The sequence below is a fragment of the Ascaphus truei genome, chromosome 6 (assembly GCF_040206685.1).
Source record: "Ascaphus truei isolate aAscTru1 chromosome 6, aAscTru1.hap1, whole genome shotgun sequence".
In the NCBI taxonomy this organism is placed as follows: Eukaryota; Metazoa; Chordata; class Amphibia; order Anura; family Ascaphidae; genus Ascaphus; species Ascaphus truei.
The window spans coordinates 102,003,343-102,019,056 of NC_134488.1; the positions used below are offsets into that span (position 1 = coordinate 102,003,343).

The window sequence follows — 15,714 nt, forward strand, 5'->3', positions numbered from 1 at the left end:
GAGGAAACAGAAAACAGAAAAGGCAATAGTGAGATGCAGGATGAGAGACTTCCCAGGTATTGGAGGATAAGGAAGAGTACAAATTATCAGAGCATTAAGAAAAGCAAGTTCTCACAGTTGCAGAGTTGTTGTAGTGCTGAGTCCAGAAATTCCTGTAGTCTTCACCTCCAATTCTAACTCCAGTATTAACTCCACAGACAATGTATATGTGACACTTAAGATGTTACACAGCTATGCAAGAGGTGATTACTTGGGCGCCACGGAAATGCTTTATTAATGAGGTGACTTTAGAGGCAGGTGGAGAGAGACGGTGCCTGGAAGATTTAAGGAGGAGCACAGGATATAAGGATGAATTTGTAGTGGAGGAAGTCAGCGAGAGTTATAAGATTTCCTATAGAGGCATTCAGAGGAGCGAGTGCAGGAGCGGAGCATGCGTGTATGGCAGTTTCGCCAAAGCCTGAGGTTAGAAGATCGAGAGTGGCAGAATAGAAAAGGGGCATGTAGATCAAGAGAGGAGGACAGGGCAGAGTTGTAGTTTTTGTCAATGTTGTTGGGGTCAGTAGAGGTGCAGAGGGAAAAGAGAGATGATTGCAAGGTGGAGTCTGGAGTCTTTATCTCATAGAATATACTGCACAGTAAGAGTAGCCAACTAGCCATCTCATTCATTTTTTCACGTTCTTAATACACTTTTTTAATGTTTCACGTTGTTTACTTCTGAAGGTGATTTTGGGCGAGATTTTCTCAGACTACACTCCGGCCCAGGTGGTAGTAAAGGAGTTGCGTGTCAGTGCCAGCCCTTTAGAACAGAGGAAGTTCTTGTCCGAAGCACAACCTTATAGGTAAGTGGCAACCAGTCAAGCATGATAATGAAAGCTGCAGTGTCACCTAACAACTCTTCCAGCTACCTCCTATATATCGATCGCTCACTGTTATGTGCTAAGAAAATTATATTTTGCCATTAAAAACTTGCATTGAAACATGTATCAGTTTGAATAACTGTTTTATGGCCTTTTTTTATTGCAACAAATGTATTTTTCAAGTTTCTTTACATTTAATTACATTTGGAATCTGTATAAACTGACATTGAGGGGAATTTTTATGTCAAACCCTTATGCTTTTGCTAAATTCTCAGCATTTGCACTCAATAATACACCTACATTCACAACGCCCAACTTGAAAACCCAACAAAAAGAACAGTACTGGCATACCCCGGTTTAAGGATACTCACTTTAAGTACACTTGCGAGTAAGGACATATCGCCCAATAGGCAAACAGCAGCTCACGCATGCGCCTGTCAGCACGTCCTGAACAGCAATACCGGCTCCCTACCTGTACCGAAGCTGTGCACAAGCAGGGAGACTATAGAGCCTGTTACAAATGCGTTATTTACATCACTTATGCACATATATGACGATTGCAGTACAGTACATGCATAGATAAGTGGGGAAAAGTGGTGCTTCACTTTAAGTACATTTTCGCTTTACATACATGCTCCGGTCCCATTGCGTACGTTAATGCGGGGTATGCCTGTACATAGTTTTTCTGATAACCATATGCCAATGTATTTACCTAAATGCATTTTATTGGTGAAGATAAATATCCAATACTGTTTTTGGTGAACCGCGGGTATCTCTGAGTCTTACAGCACATTGGTTAAGAATAGGTCTTGTTTTTATTAAGCACAAAGGCTGTGTTCCAATCTCTTTCCAGTGGAAAACAAATCCCGGAACGGATGTCTTATCAGTCAACTTTTCTCGTGTTAAGAAACAAAATCTGGACTCATATATCCATTAATAGAGGGATAAACAGAGCTTTTGCCTCCAGAAAAGTAACCAAACCATTAACATTTACAACAAAACAACTATAAATTATTGAATGTGTCATTGGTATAAATCTATCTGTTATATGAAAATAATCTATGTCTGAATTGTAGATACCAACCAAAACGTTATTTTTTTTTATGCTTGCGTGCCATTGAAAAACAACGACGCCTAAAAAATGAATTGCGCTTAAAACATTTGAGTTTACACAGTGGACAACTGCTCTTCTACCTTGCAGAATTGATTACTCTAATGCAGGGGCGACCAACTCCAGTCCTTAAGGGCCACCAACTGGTCAGGTTTTCAGGATATCGCTGCTTCAGCACTGGTGGCTCAATCAGTGACTCAGTCAAAGACTGATTGAGCCAGCTGTGCTGAAGCAGGGATATCTGATCTGTTGGTGGTTATTGAGGACTGGAGTTGGCTACCCCTGATATATGGTATCGCAGAAGTACTTTGTCAAAGGTTGGGAATAAATAACATGGGTTAAGTAATTGAATACTGCATGCTTTTTCTTTTCCTACCTGGACCAGGGGGGTCCCTGGAGCTGATTTGTGGTTCCCCAATGTCCAGTGACCCCCCCCCCCTCCCAAATTCAGGAGCGGCAAGCCAACTGTCCAACAGGCAAACTGGTAGCCGTAAAATGACCGTGCGGCCAGGTCTCACTCCGACAGCTAATAGAAAGCCACAACATCGCCATGAGATGATGTCTCGACTTTCTAGTGACATCACCTCCATGTTTGTAATCTTGTTTGTCATATAGTCAGTATTTGTCAAAACTGGCACAAGAAATTACAAATGTTTTGGAAACAGGTGGTCCCGGGACATGGAGACATCATGGATCATGGAACCTCAATTGATCACCATTTTGATCTGTGCTGCAAAACCCTTGGATAGTTGGAGCACTAAAAAAAAACCATCGATTGATTTGATTGATTGCTGCTTTAAAATAACAATCTTGCATAACCATTTTTTTTTTTTTTTTTTCAACTATTGATTTTTTATTTTTTTTCCAACCTGGGCATCCTCCAGAGATGTACTTACTGTTTTAGTTTGCGGCATAACTCTCCCCTGTAAGGGAAAAAACTCAGCACTCCAGAAGTCTTGTTAAGAGAAGGTATATAAACACATTTATTGATCGACGTTTCAATCCACAACTCGGACCTCTATCAAGATCTTCGAAATGTCTATCAATACATTTGTTTATATACCTTCTTTTAACGACACCTCCGGAGTGATGTTTTTTCCCCTTACAGGTGAGAGTTATGCAGCATGCTAAACACACCTGGCTGGTGTTGGACAGGCCACAAGGCGTTCTCTATGAGTCGTGAGAGTGCATCTTTTTCTATTTCTCTTACAGTTTTAGTTGCCAGTGGCTGCCAGATCACATGGGTTCCGCTGGCCAATAGGACCTCATGATGGGGATGATATTGCAGCTTCATGTTGGACAATCATTTAAATACCCAGTACTGTAATTAACACCGGCCACTAATACTGAAGTATCTAGGGTACCAGGGGGTCACTGGAGAGAAACAGTGTGGGGTTCAGCTCCAAATCTCTAATAGCTGGTTACCTATTGAGCAAGAAGGGAAGAATCTAGTCTGTCCAGTATTAAAAATGAACTAATAGTTAACTCATCATTTTATGACAGAGACCTGCATTTAAGATGGCAAATGATCCACACAATTTGTTTCAAAGTTGTGTAAGTCAGAGAAGATCTCGGTGAAAAAAAAGTATTTAATTCAGTCTGGGGCGCAAACACACCAACATGTTAAAATGGTTATAGCTTGGAATGTTAAAAGGTAAGTATCGGGCACAGTCAGATACATTTTCAGTTGTTGACTTAATATCATTTTGATTGGAAAGATAGCACACATTTGCAGTCTCGCAGCTTAGTGTAGGCATTGAGATGCTGAAGTGTTTAGTATTCTTACCCATATTAGTAAGTGTGACCCAGTTTTGTGCCTTGCAGAGTTACTTTTGCACTTGTTATATTCAGAAAGCATAACATATAGCATTAAACCAGAACATTTATTTACAGTTTTTGAACGTGTTGGTATCAGTTACCAATATTTTTGGATGAATTGTTAGAGGCAAACCCATCGATACCTAATAACTGCCTGTTTATCTTGGGAAACATTACATTTAATAAGTAAAAAAAGTTATATACCGCAGGTAAATAAGGGACATATTCTTCCAAGGGATATCACAGAAGATGCCATTATGTTGAACAAAATTGCACAGAACTATAGTATATCTCCATACAGTTTCACAAGCCAATGAGTATTGCATTTTGAGAAATCAGGACTGTACTGCATGTATCTCTTCCCACCACAAAGCAATTGGGGATGCATAGTTCCAACCTAGCAGTAGAGTAATCAAGAACATGACTGCCTTCCATTAATTCTGATTGCTGAAGTACAGATGTAGCCAGACTTAATATCCCCACTGCCAAGGAAAGCTACGGAAATGCAACTACGGCATCCCCCGGCAGCAGGCATTGATACATCAGGAGGTTCGATACACAACTATGGACTAGTCATAGGTCGCTGCGGCTTTCACCGTCTCTGGAGCCACTGCAAGTTGCTTTTTTTTCATCGGCTCTGGTGACAGTAATTCTGGCTACGATGGGGGAGGGGGAGGGGGGGTGAGTTCACTAGCTCAGGAAATTATTTGATCCAATACATTACATACACAAAAATTACTTTTGCCATAAACTTCTAGATTCTTAATGGGCCGTGAAGTGTCTTCCATTGCCGGATGTTGTATTTTGGCATAGCACAATTTAGTAGATATGGTCTTGTATATGCACATAAAAGATATCAGCTACCGGGGCTTCTCCTAAACAAAGATATGTTGGCTTGTGTACAAAGAAGAACCTGCTATGGGATGAGCATCATTGGCTTGTTCAACAGCTGCAGTGTGGTAAGGCAAGAATTATTAGTCCTTAAAAGTATCACTGTTAAAATATGTTACGTTTAATTACTAAAATGTTTAGCATATGTGATAATTAGTAAACTTGTTCAGATAAGCACCTATGTGATTGGTATTCTCTCTTCTTCTCAAGAAGCCTCCAACACCCCAACATTCTGCAATGCCTCGGGCTGTGCACAGAGACAATTCCCTTCCTGCTGATTATGGAGTTCTGCCAACTGGTAAGTTCCTATGATATATTACACTGCATGTAGCTATTTCCTTGTTGGAATAGTGCAGTATATTTATAAGCCAGGGGTTCTCAGGAAGGATGAAATGATACTGGAAAAGAAATGGCAAGATCTGGTCTTAGCTTTACAATGGTACTTAGATATAGTATTGCACTATACACATTAGAACAGTAAAAGTCCAACCCATTACAATCTTAAAGTGGCATAAAGTACGTTACAGAGTTGAACAAACAAAATGAATGACAACAGTAAGACCTCCCTCACTTTATGGTAATCTACTGTATATAGATTAGTATGTTATAACAGATTTTAAGTATAATGTTACTACAGCTGATGATAAATGCAGATTAAACGGATTGATTCTTCTTTAGGGAGACTTGAAGAGATATCTGAGAGCCCAGCGCAAGGCAGATGGCATGACCCCTGACCTTCTGACGTGTGACCTCAAAACATTGCAGAGAATGGCATATGAGATAACACTGGGGCTCATGCATCTCCATAAAAACAATTACATACACAGGTATGGTGCCCTGCATGACAATTATTTATCTGCTACTATTGTTTTCAATACTTTGGGCATCATTTGTTGACTATTACCATAAACTGTTAGCTTCTTATTGGTTTCTAAGATGCCAGATGTTGTCCTTTGATATAGACACTTAGTAAATATGGTCGGGTGTCACATATAACATATCAGCAGCCAGGGCTTCTCCTTAACAAACAGTCTTTATTGCATTGCTGGAGCAATTGATCTGCAAAGAATAAACTAGACTAGAGGAGACTGGGATAAGAGCAGATGATAGTGAGCAAATATCCTAGCATACTTTGTCAAGTGTAAAATCAATATTTAGGTAATAATGCATTAATGCAGTGTGATGCATACAGTCATGAATTGAGCACGTCAATAATTGGCCTTTACTTTAATTGCAACCATGAGTGAATGTGTCTGACAGCTCTTTTCTGGGTTGTGGAAATGATTAATTTTTTTTTTTTGGACACATGAAAATTATTGTAATGCTCAAGCCTGGGGATAATTGAAGGTTTTTGTCTGTACCACACCTACCATGCTAACACACTTGAAGAACTCCCATGTTATTGCATTAAAAGCTATAGCAGTAAAAACCTGCAAAGCACCAATACGTTTTGTTGTGTCCTTCCGCAGTGACCTGGCCCTAAGAAACTGCCTTCTCACCTCTGATCTGACCGTTCGTATTGGGGATTATGGCATCTCCCACAACAATTACAAGGTAGGTGCTTTCCGATGATCAGCGAAAAGGAACAAGAATTGGCTTACTGACAAAGAACTGACTCGGATCTCAGGAATATATATATATATATATACCACTGTCATTAAGGTTATGGTGGGTAAAAAAAGTGACAAAAACCCTCCACAGTAAAGCATAAAGCAACTGTAAATATTGCTGTATGTTCATTTGCATGTCTAAGACAGGTCTGCAACCCTGTCTTTCCCCATTGTCACCCAGCATACAGCACTTCCACTGCAGCAAGGGATTCTGGGAAATGACATGCAAATGAGCACTCAGTGCCACCTTTTGTCTCAAGCTCGTATTACACAAGCCAATCCTCAAGCCACTGCATGCTGTTTTAAACACAGCTTTTAAACAGAGGCTGGGATGAGATGCAAAGCCATTAGACCTACTCACATACATGTTTCAACCTTGATGGGTATCATCAGTGTGAGGCTGGTCTTAATGGCTTGCAGTTTGAGACTAGACTAGGTAATCACCACTGTCATTAAGGTTATGGTGGGTAAAAAAAGTGACAAAAACCCTCCACAGTAAAGCATAAAGCAACTGTAAATATTGCTGTATGTTCATATATATATATATATATATATACTGTATATATACAACCACTAAACTATTGACTTCCATTTATACGTATCAGAAACTAATATGGACTACTTGAGGTCCCCTAATATGGACTACTTGAGGACTACTTGAGGTCTAAAGACCACCTTTCCAGACAATATTTCCCTTTTTCTCTTGGTTCGTGCTGTTTCTTTATCACATTCATGCAGACCAATGTGCGTGATAAATGCTTATCTCTCTCTCTCTTTTAAAAGAATGTGTTTTCAAAAAAACTTTTTGCTATCGTCCTATGGAATTATTTCCATGTACGGTGAGAATTAGCAATACGACGACCTGTTTATGTAAGGACCTGTGAATATGTGTGTGTGTGTGTGTGTGTGTGTGTACTGACTTAAGGTTTATGTTCAGGAGGATTACTATATTACTCCTGATCGTCTCTGGATCCCATTGCGCTGGGTCGCTCCTGAGCTGCTGGATGAATTACATGGGAACCTGGTTGTGGTAGATCAAAGCAAAGAAAGTAATGTCTGGTGGGTGTTTTTGTTTCTTTCCTGTCACCTTTATTGTGTTTGTGCTTGTTTTCTCTCCACACGGCCCTTTCACGGGACACGCGCCTCATTAGGATATCTCAATCTAGTATTTTTTATAACACGGGAAATACTTAAAGCAGCAGTCTGCTCTGACCACCTTTTTTTCTCTTACCTTTTCCGGGTTTTCTTTTACTTTAAGGGCAGTCTAAAAGTTAACATGGCAACATCAGAAGCTATAGATTAAGAAAATAAGGAAAATTTATTTTTATTATCATTTTAAGGCGCAGGATATGCTCAGGGCGCAATATACGAATATTATTTGAGTTAAACTCATAGTAGATTTTGGAGGGGATTGCTGCTTTAATATCTACATTAATCCAATTCATTAGTTAACTTCATGATGCATTGAAACTATGAGTATATTATCATCTAATATGTATCATTACAAGTATTTGTTTCTGTAACTTAAAGCTACAGTTCAAGCAATATCCTACATGTGTGTTTTTTTTTTAAATAAATCAGTTCTGTACTATGAGAAAATACTTGTAGCATTAACAAAAAATTAAAGACATTTTTTATGTATTCTAATGTAACAAGCATTTTTGTTTCTATAGCAACCATTTACAAAGTCACATCCCCTTCCTCTTCTGAGACAGACTCTGGCACACCCCTTTTACCTTCTCTCCAGCAGTGCACAAATTGTATCTAGTGCCTGCCTGATCACATGATCTTCCACACAGGACTTTGCATCCTGGGCACTCAGCACTAACAGTGATTTAAAGAAGCCCTGAGCCGAATCTTCAGTCGATTACAGGAGAATGGATCGATCTGCAGCTTAGCTAATCACTTGTCAGTGTGCAGATTGTATTGATGCACATATTAAATGGATTTTTTTTTTTTTAAAGGCAGCTTGAACTGCAGCTTTAAAGTATTCACTCTAGTGCAGGAGTGGACAACTTCAGTTCTCAAGGGCCACCAACAGGCCAGGTATTAGGGATATCCCTGCTTCAGCACAGGTGGCTCAATCATTATGACTGAGCCACTGATTGAGCCACCCTGAAAACCTTACCTGTAGGTGACCCTTGAGGACTAGAGTTGGCCACTCCAGCACTAGTTCCTCTTCTACCTATTCCTACACATACTCGGCACCTGATTGACTCTGAATCCATTGTCCTTGTGTATTTGTGCAGGTCTTTAGGAGTTACAATCTGGGAGCTATTTGAATTTGGTAGTCAACCATATCGCCACCTGTCAGATGATGAGGTGCTGACCTTCGTTATCAAGGAGCAGCAGATGAAGCTGGCAAAACCTCGACTCAAACTGCCCCACTCGGATTACTGGTGAGGGAATCTCCCAGACAGTTGACTTATATACAGCATAGAAAGAGAACTAGAAATCACACAGGAGTTTTCTGCTTTTCAGACCATAAGATCTTATTTTCCAAGCGTCAGTTTCCATGTGGTAGTTTAAGAGGTGCCTTATTATCTTGATAAATCAAAATTTAAAAAATCCAAGCCAGGATATTTTTTTACAGAAGATTGAAGCAGTGTCTCTGGAACTGAACCCAGTTAATTTCAGCTTCAGGGACCCCTTGCTTCCAGATTCTGTACTTACTTCCGATGGAGGTGCCAGTATCCCTCTGCTGTTTAAAGCTCCCTCGTCACATGGGCTAATAGGGAGCCGCACCGATGACATCATGGTTTTCTATTGGCCCGGGAACTTTGAAAAGCAGCCATTGCATGATCCCTGCTAGCTGAGCAGAGCTGCTACCGGGACCTTCTTCGGAGGCAAGTATCTCTGCAAGCAGGTGGTCCCCGGAGCTGACATTACTGTGGTTTATCTCTGGAGACCCCCTGCTTCAATACCATTACAAAAAAACCTTAAAAAAATAAAATATTACAAATTGCTGGCTTGGATTGCTGCTTTCATTTCCTAGTTTATCTAAGCACAAGTAGACGGAATGGCAAAGTAGTACTTATTGGTTATGATTGCTTGACCATCATGAATTATTTCTTGCTGACTCTAGTCATATTCTATTGTGGGCTATGGCTGTGAAACCACCATTTTTGGATACTGCAGGTTTCGTAGCCAAATGAGCAGTCCTATTTTTGGATTTGTTTTCTATGGAGTAAGAACCGAGAGGTGTCCTCATTTGCGATCACAGAGCAGGGAGACATTTTAATCTTGATTTGTTTGTTTTTGATAAACCAATGGGCAATTATAAATAAAACTAAATTAAAAAAACCAACAGCAAGCAGCATAGATCACTGCTCTTACCCATTTGCTGATAGCTGCTGATGGAAAAGATGCCAAACCCAGATTCAAAAACTTTTTAATATTAATCTAATACAGTGAGCAACAAAGTAACTGAGCAGGTACAAGAAAAAGACTGTGGGATATTTTTTTATTATAGTACTGCCTCTGATATGTAGATGTCCAAAAGCATTTTGTTTGCTTTTTAGCATTAGCCAATAATATTTGTGCCACATAACATTAAAGATATTCTTCTACCTGTTCACTTATTTAGGTATGAGGTGATGCAGTCCTGCTGGTTGTCTGTTGAACAGAGACCCACTGTGGAAGAACTTCATCTACAGCTTACGTACCTGTTAAATGAATGCTCCAACCAAACAGAAGAAAGCTTTGAGTGGCGCTGGAACACACTTAAACCAAGCAAAACATCTGTAGGCCATCTGCGCCACTCAGAAGAGATCTCGGCTTTCCCCCTGCTAGACAACTTTAATGGTGGGGATGGATTCCATGCTGACATGGACGACATCTTGACTGTAACAGAGAGCAGTCGCGGGCTCAACTTCGAGTACATGTGGGAGAAAGCCCGACTGGGACGCTGGAAGGCATCACAACAATGCCAAGACTATACACCAAGCAATGGGGGTTTGACTGTGCCTGCTAATCCCTTTTATGATTCCAGCCATCAGCATTCACGCCAGAGCTTGGAAACTCCCAGTGTGGTCCCAGTCATCAGTGCCCGTAGCCCTTCAGTTAGCAGCGAATATTATATACGCTTAGAGGAGCATACGGACAGAGGCAGCAGCATGGACTGTACTGTCTGTGCCCCAAGTCCAATCTATGAAAGAAAATATGACCTACAGGAGCAGCGAGCACGCCATCAACGCCTGTCCCTTGGGAGCCCATCCTCCCCTATTGAACCTCTCTTTCCATCAGATTGGGACCCACTTGAGAGTGGTGGAACTAGCCCAGATGACCCACCAGCCCACCTGATTCTACATGAAGTTCCTAAACTTATAGACAGGTGGACACCAAGTAACAATAATCCCTTTATTACTATAGGCAGAGAACTGCCTCGTTATGTGAACCCATTTCGAGGGCAAGTGGAGAGAGACTTATCAAGGCAGATACAGGAGACCTCCCTAATGGAGCCCATACCAGATGTTTTTTCATCAGATTCTATTTTGAATGTTTATCGAGACATTGAAGACCATAGAAGCAGCTGGGATTCTGATACACTGGAAGAAAGAGGGGCAGGAGAGACACTGGCTGGAGATCCTGAATCCCTAGCCGAGTTCTTGGATGACCGTGCATCACCTTGGGACTGCGAACCTTCTCTAATGGAAGATCAGAGCACAGAGAGCAGTAGCAGTAGCACGGACAGCAGTCACCATCATCTTCCTTCGTGCCCTCTGTGCAGCAGAGGGGTAATGGGTAGCCTGCAGAGGTGCTCTTGTGCTATGCTACGCGGGGATGTAGTTATTGATTGGACCACTCATGTTAACATGCATCAAGAACATTATGGCCTGGATGATGACTCGTCTCTGAAAGTTGAGAGAGGTTCTCTATCAGAGTGCTCCATACAAGCTCGAACTTTTGGTGATGGTGATCTTTATACTGGATCCTTTGGAGACAGCCTTTGTCCCTCAAAACACCAGGAGTTTTACGACCCTCTTATGGGAGCAGCTGTGAAAAGTTATGACATTCAAGACTACCGGAATCGGAATCAAGTCAAGGCCTGTGATACTCTGCAAAAGAGTGTTTCCAATCATCCATCTTCTCCTTTTATTGGTATTTCCAACTCGATGGTCAATTGCAGTGTCATTGTTCCTATTGAAATCCCACCTCTCTCCACTCTAGCTGAAAGCATAGAAGAGGAAGCAATAGAGATTGCACCAGATGTGTTGAAAAGGTTCCCAATGAGCCATAGCCCTTTACACACAGAGACACAACATTTCCCCAGGGAAACACTAGACTCTGTTGACTCATTGGACATTCCCTCCAACACCAATTTATCAGATGTATGTAGTCCAAATTCTCACTACTCCTCCCCTGGACAGAAGTTTGGAGACAGCGGCTATGAAACAGAAAACACTTTCTCTCCTGAGTTTATTTTTAAGGAAACAAAAGAAGAAGAAGAAGTAGGACATAAGGATCTAAAGTTACCTTTAACTCCTATGTCGGAATCAACCAGTGACCTGACACTGACAGAGGATTTGTCTGAAGCACAGACTACCCCTATGGAAGAGGGGTCACTTCGAACATTGGATGTTGGGACACCACATAGAGATTCTGCTTATTTTTCTGACTATGACAATGAACCAGAGAAACATTGTAGAGCAGCTAGACAAAAGCTCGATGGTGAGAATCATAATGGATTTTGCAAAGAAGAAAGACCACTTATTATGTCAGTAGAAGAGAGTATCCAGAATCAGACAAATGATCAAATAGTTGAAGCGAATATTGCAGGTAGCAAAGCTTTGAAAGAGATGGCAATGGATGTGCCTTTTATACAAGTAGATAACGATCACAACCTTCCGACTAATGCAGTGTTAACTAATGATAAAGGAATGGATGCTGGAGGAGGAACCTTAAATTGCAATGGTGGTTTAAGCTTCTCTTCAAAGGAAATTAAATTAAACCCTCTAATCTCTGAAAACAAAAGTACAGAGTTGCAAGAAAGAGATGATGAATCCCAGCTCAGTGCTGATCAGAAGAATACAAATGAAAATGTACTAAAAAAACAATCGGAAAGTGGCTTTGTGGTACAGGTTTGTAAAGAACAGCTCCTTGTGTCCTTGAGAGAAAATGTAACTAGAAATGTCCTGTCTACTTTTGGATCATCAGGGACCGTAAACTCATGTGTTTTAAAAGACCAAACCGTGTTGAAGTTGTGGTCGATGGAGCCCACAGTAAATCCATTGACTGAAGGGCTTTTAAATAATGAACTTTCTTGCAACAAAGCATCTGAACGTCCTGACCATCCAAAGCCTGAACACAATGCTCGTTTCAATTGTGATCATACCAATTTTATGAATTCCACTAAAGATTGCTCTTCCAAGGAGTTGAAGGAGATCAAAGAAGATAATGAAGGAAATGGACAGCAAACAAAAGTAGAAGATAAAGCAGTAGGGGAGGAAGTAAATGAAGGCCTGCAGATAACCTCTGCAGACACCAGCATACTGTTGCCTGAACAGTACACTGATAACTGCCTAAAGAAACAAGAGAATTTTGCCAGTGAGGAACATCTACATGAACCACCAAAACGTTTCCTAGACTTTGGTGCTACAGCAAACCTGGGAAGCGAGGCTATAAAAGGTAAGAAATACGTGTTCAGTTGTTGAAGAATGGAGGGACATATATGTAAAAGTCACAATGTGGCTTGTTGCACTACTGTATTAAATCATTTGTCGGGAGAAGTTTAGAGCCTGCTGTCCATTGTATTCATTTCACAAATACGTACAGTATATTTCTAACAATCTTGGAAAAGACAACTTTGTGCTAAGGAGGTATTGGTTTGCATTCTACAGAAAGGCTGTTACTTCTACTAATTTAAACTCATGGGTTGGAATATGTATAGGTTTTGCAAAATATTATAAAGTTGTGGGTTTCAGTGGTTATTCCATCAAAATGTCATGTTTCAATAAAAGGACACATTGTATCAAATGTACTGCTATAGGACATAAACCTGTTCAGTGCATTGTTTTTTTTTACAAATACATCTTTTACATGTGAAGCTTTTTCTCATGTTTTATTGTGTTTATTAAGTGAACACTACATCCTAAGTACTGATTTTTCAATAATTCTATACACTTTTGCCCATACGAATTACTCAGCAAAGGTAGCGAGACTCTCGCTATCTCTTCCACCATTAAACCTTCAAGCATTCCCGAGTCCCACTGGACGCAAGTCTTTCTGGGACAGTGGGGAGGAAAACATAACAGATCCCCCTTACAACAAAGAAGAAGATGAGGAAGATGAAGAGTTTGGTTTTAAAGAGCCACAGAGAACAGGCTCAGAATTTGAAGGAGAGGTGATTGGTGTCCCCATCGTTGTAACAGAGATGGACGATGGATACAACCTGCGTAGTCTGCTGAAGTCCCCAAAATCAGCAGATGAGGAGGATGATGATTTTGAAAGGAAGAGGAAGATGGTGTCTTTTTTTGACGATGTCACCGTTTACCTATTTGACCAGGTAAGAACATATACCTGGATTGTGAGGTACTGTAGGTAGCCAATCATTTGTTAAACTACCAGCAGAACTAGACCTACGGTATTGCACTATCTCAGACAGAGATGTATCATGTTTAAATGTCTCTCAGCACTTGGCCTTATGCAGAGAGAGGTAAATCTTTTATTTAATAGGTATTAATATTACTTCTGTACTCCGGAATGTTAGACTGGTTTTCACCCTGGCAACCAAAAGACATACTTTTATGACTGCTTTGTTCCTTTACACTCTAAGTGCTAGAGAAGATTCAAGCCCTTATAGAACTCGATGTTTCAGCTAATTGACAAAGATTATTGCCCAGAGAGAAAGACAGAAGGAATGAGACTAATGGCCTTGCAGTTTTAATACATGTTTGTTTTTGTTTTGTGCAGGAGACACCAATAAATGAACTGAGTAATCAAAACGCACTGGAGAATGATCAGATTTCTCATGATGCCTCAGTAGAGCCAAGTGAGGCTTTTTCATCACCCGATGGCTTCAGTAAGATGCCTTCTTCTGTTTAATCGCATGACTTCTGGCTATTGGTATACTGGCCAGTGGTGTTACAAAGTCATCTATAACTATTCAGAAGCCTCTGAGGATGTATTCACTCTCTCTGCGTGTGTGTGTATATATATATATATATATATATATATATATATATATATATAATATATATATATCAGCTCTTTTGTGATAAGACTGCAGTATATAAGGACTAATTGTTGATCGGGACCTTCCCCCCTTTGTTGTTTGGGTTAAACTAATTATGCTGCCACCTTTTGCCTAAAGAGAAAGGAAAAGAACAATAGTTATGAGATAAATTTAGATAGACCTAAAGAAAATAGAAAAGTCTCAATGTTTTACATTGGAAGGAAAGAAGTGAAGATATCACGTTAAGAATTATTGAATCTTTCCCAAGAATCAAATTACACTAATATGTTGTGTAACATTAAAAGAAATTGTGCCCCGCTATGTGAAACTGTCCTTCTAAACCAAAATACAGCAAAATGGTGCTAAGAAAAGTAAAATGGTTAGTCAGTGCTACAACTTTGATTTATAATGACCGAAATGACTTGCACCATCACATTTCAAAGGGGAAATAGCTTAAAAGGTCACCACATGATGACTCGCTGTGTAGGAATGTTTAAACTGAGGACACTCCAGTTAAGATTGAAAAGTGGGTGAATCAGGTACTTGAAACATCCACAGAAAGATCATGCTATACAACAATGAAGACATTTTATGGGAAAGCTCCACTTTGAGCAACATGTGTGAAATAGGATACTAACATTTCACAAAAATATCTGCAAATAATATTGTATTGTTGTTATTATTATTATTGTTTTTCTTGCAGCCTGAACACCCCAAGATACGTACCAATATGTGCTACCCAGCACGCAAGAAATTGTCAAAAATAGTCATCAAAGCGGAAAAATATCTTATTAGATAAATAAAAATATACAGGAATAGAGATTACAAAACAATATTTATTTTCTTACAAGATGAGTATGAGGTAAAAATCACAATTCTCTAAATACAATAACTATGTTATGCTCGTTCAGAGGTCATCGTGTAGAGGTCATCGTGTAGAGGTCATTGGTCATTGTGCAGAGGTCATTGTGCAGAGGTCAGTCATCAATATCTACAGACACCCAGGGAGACATTTTTCAAATGAACAGCACATAACAAAAAGACATGCAAAAACGTATATATATACATATATATATAATCAAAAATGAATAGACAATACCGTTCTGTGACTAACAAAATGCTTTAATTTGTGCGAGCTTTCGAGATACACTGATCTTTTCTTCCGGCGGTGTTACAATGAATAAAGCAGGCAAGGGTTTACTTAAATACAGTGTCTCTTGGAATGTTATCTGTGATATGATGTGATATTTACCT

General features: G+C 40.0%; 1 protein-coding gene across 6 annotated transcripts in view; it reads left to right on the forward strand.

Annotated features, from left to right (window-relative positions):
- Window positions 1-15,714, forward strand: part of LMTK3 (lemur tyrosine kinase 3) — a 30,856-nt gene that overhangs the window by 11,427 nt on the left and 3,715 nt on the right. For 3 of the 6 annotated variants that reach the window (XM_075605378.1, XM_075605380.1, XM_075605383.1), the window contains 9 exons: window positions 721-839; window positions 4,888-4,975; window positions 5,356-5,504; window positions 6,147-6,231; window positions 7,225-7,346; window positions 8,537-8,686; window positions 9,874-12,914; window positions 13,433-13,791; window positions 14,199-14,307. In XM_075605378.1, coding sequence (XP_075461493.1) covers window positions 721-839; window positions 4,888-4,975; window positions 5,356-5,504; window positions 6,147-6,231; window positions 7,225-7,346; window positions 8,537-8,686; window positions 9,874-12,914; window positions 13,433-13,791; window positions 14,199-14,307 — 4,222 coding nt within the window. The remainder of the gene's footprint in view (window positions 1-720; window positions 840-4,887; window positions 4,976-5,355; window positions 5,505-6,146; window positions 6,232-7,224; window positions 7,347-8,536; window positions 8,687-9,873; window positions 12,915-13,432; window positions 13,792-14,198; window positions 14,308-15,714) is intronic. The other 3 variants (XM_075605379.1, XM_075605382.1, XM_075605381.1) reach the window with 2 other exon arrangements.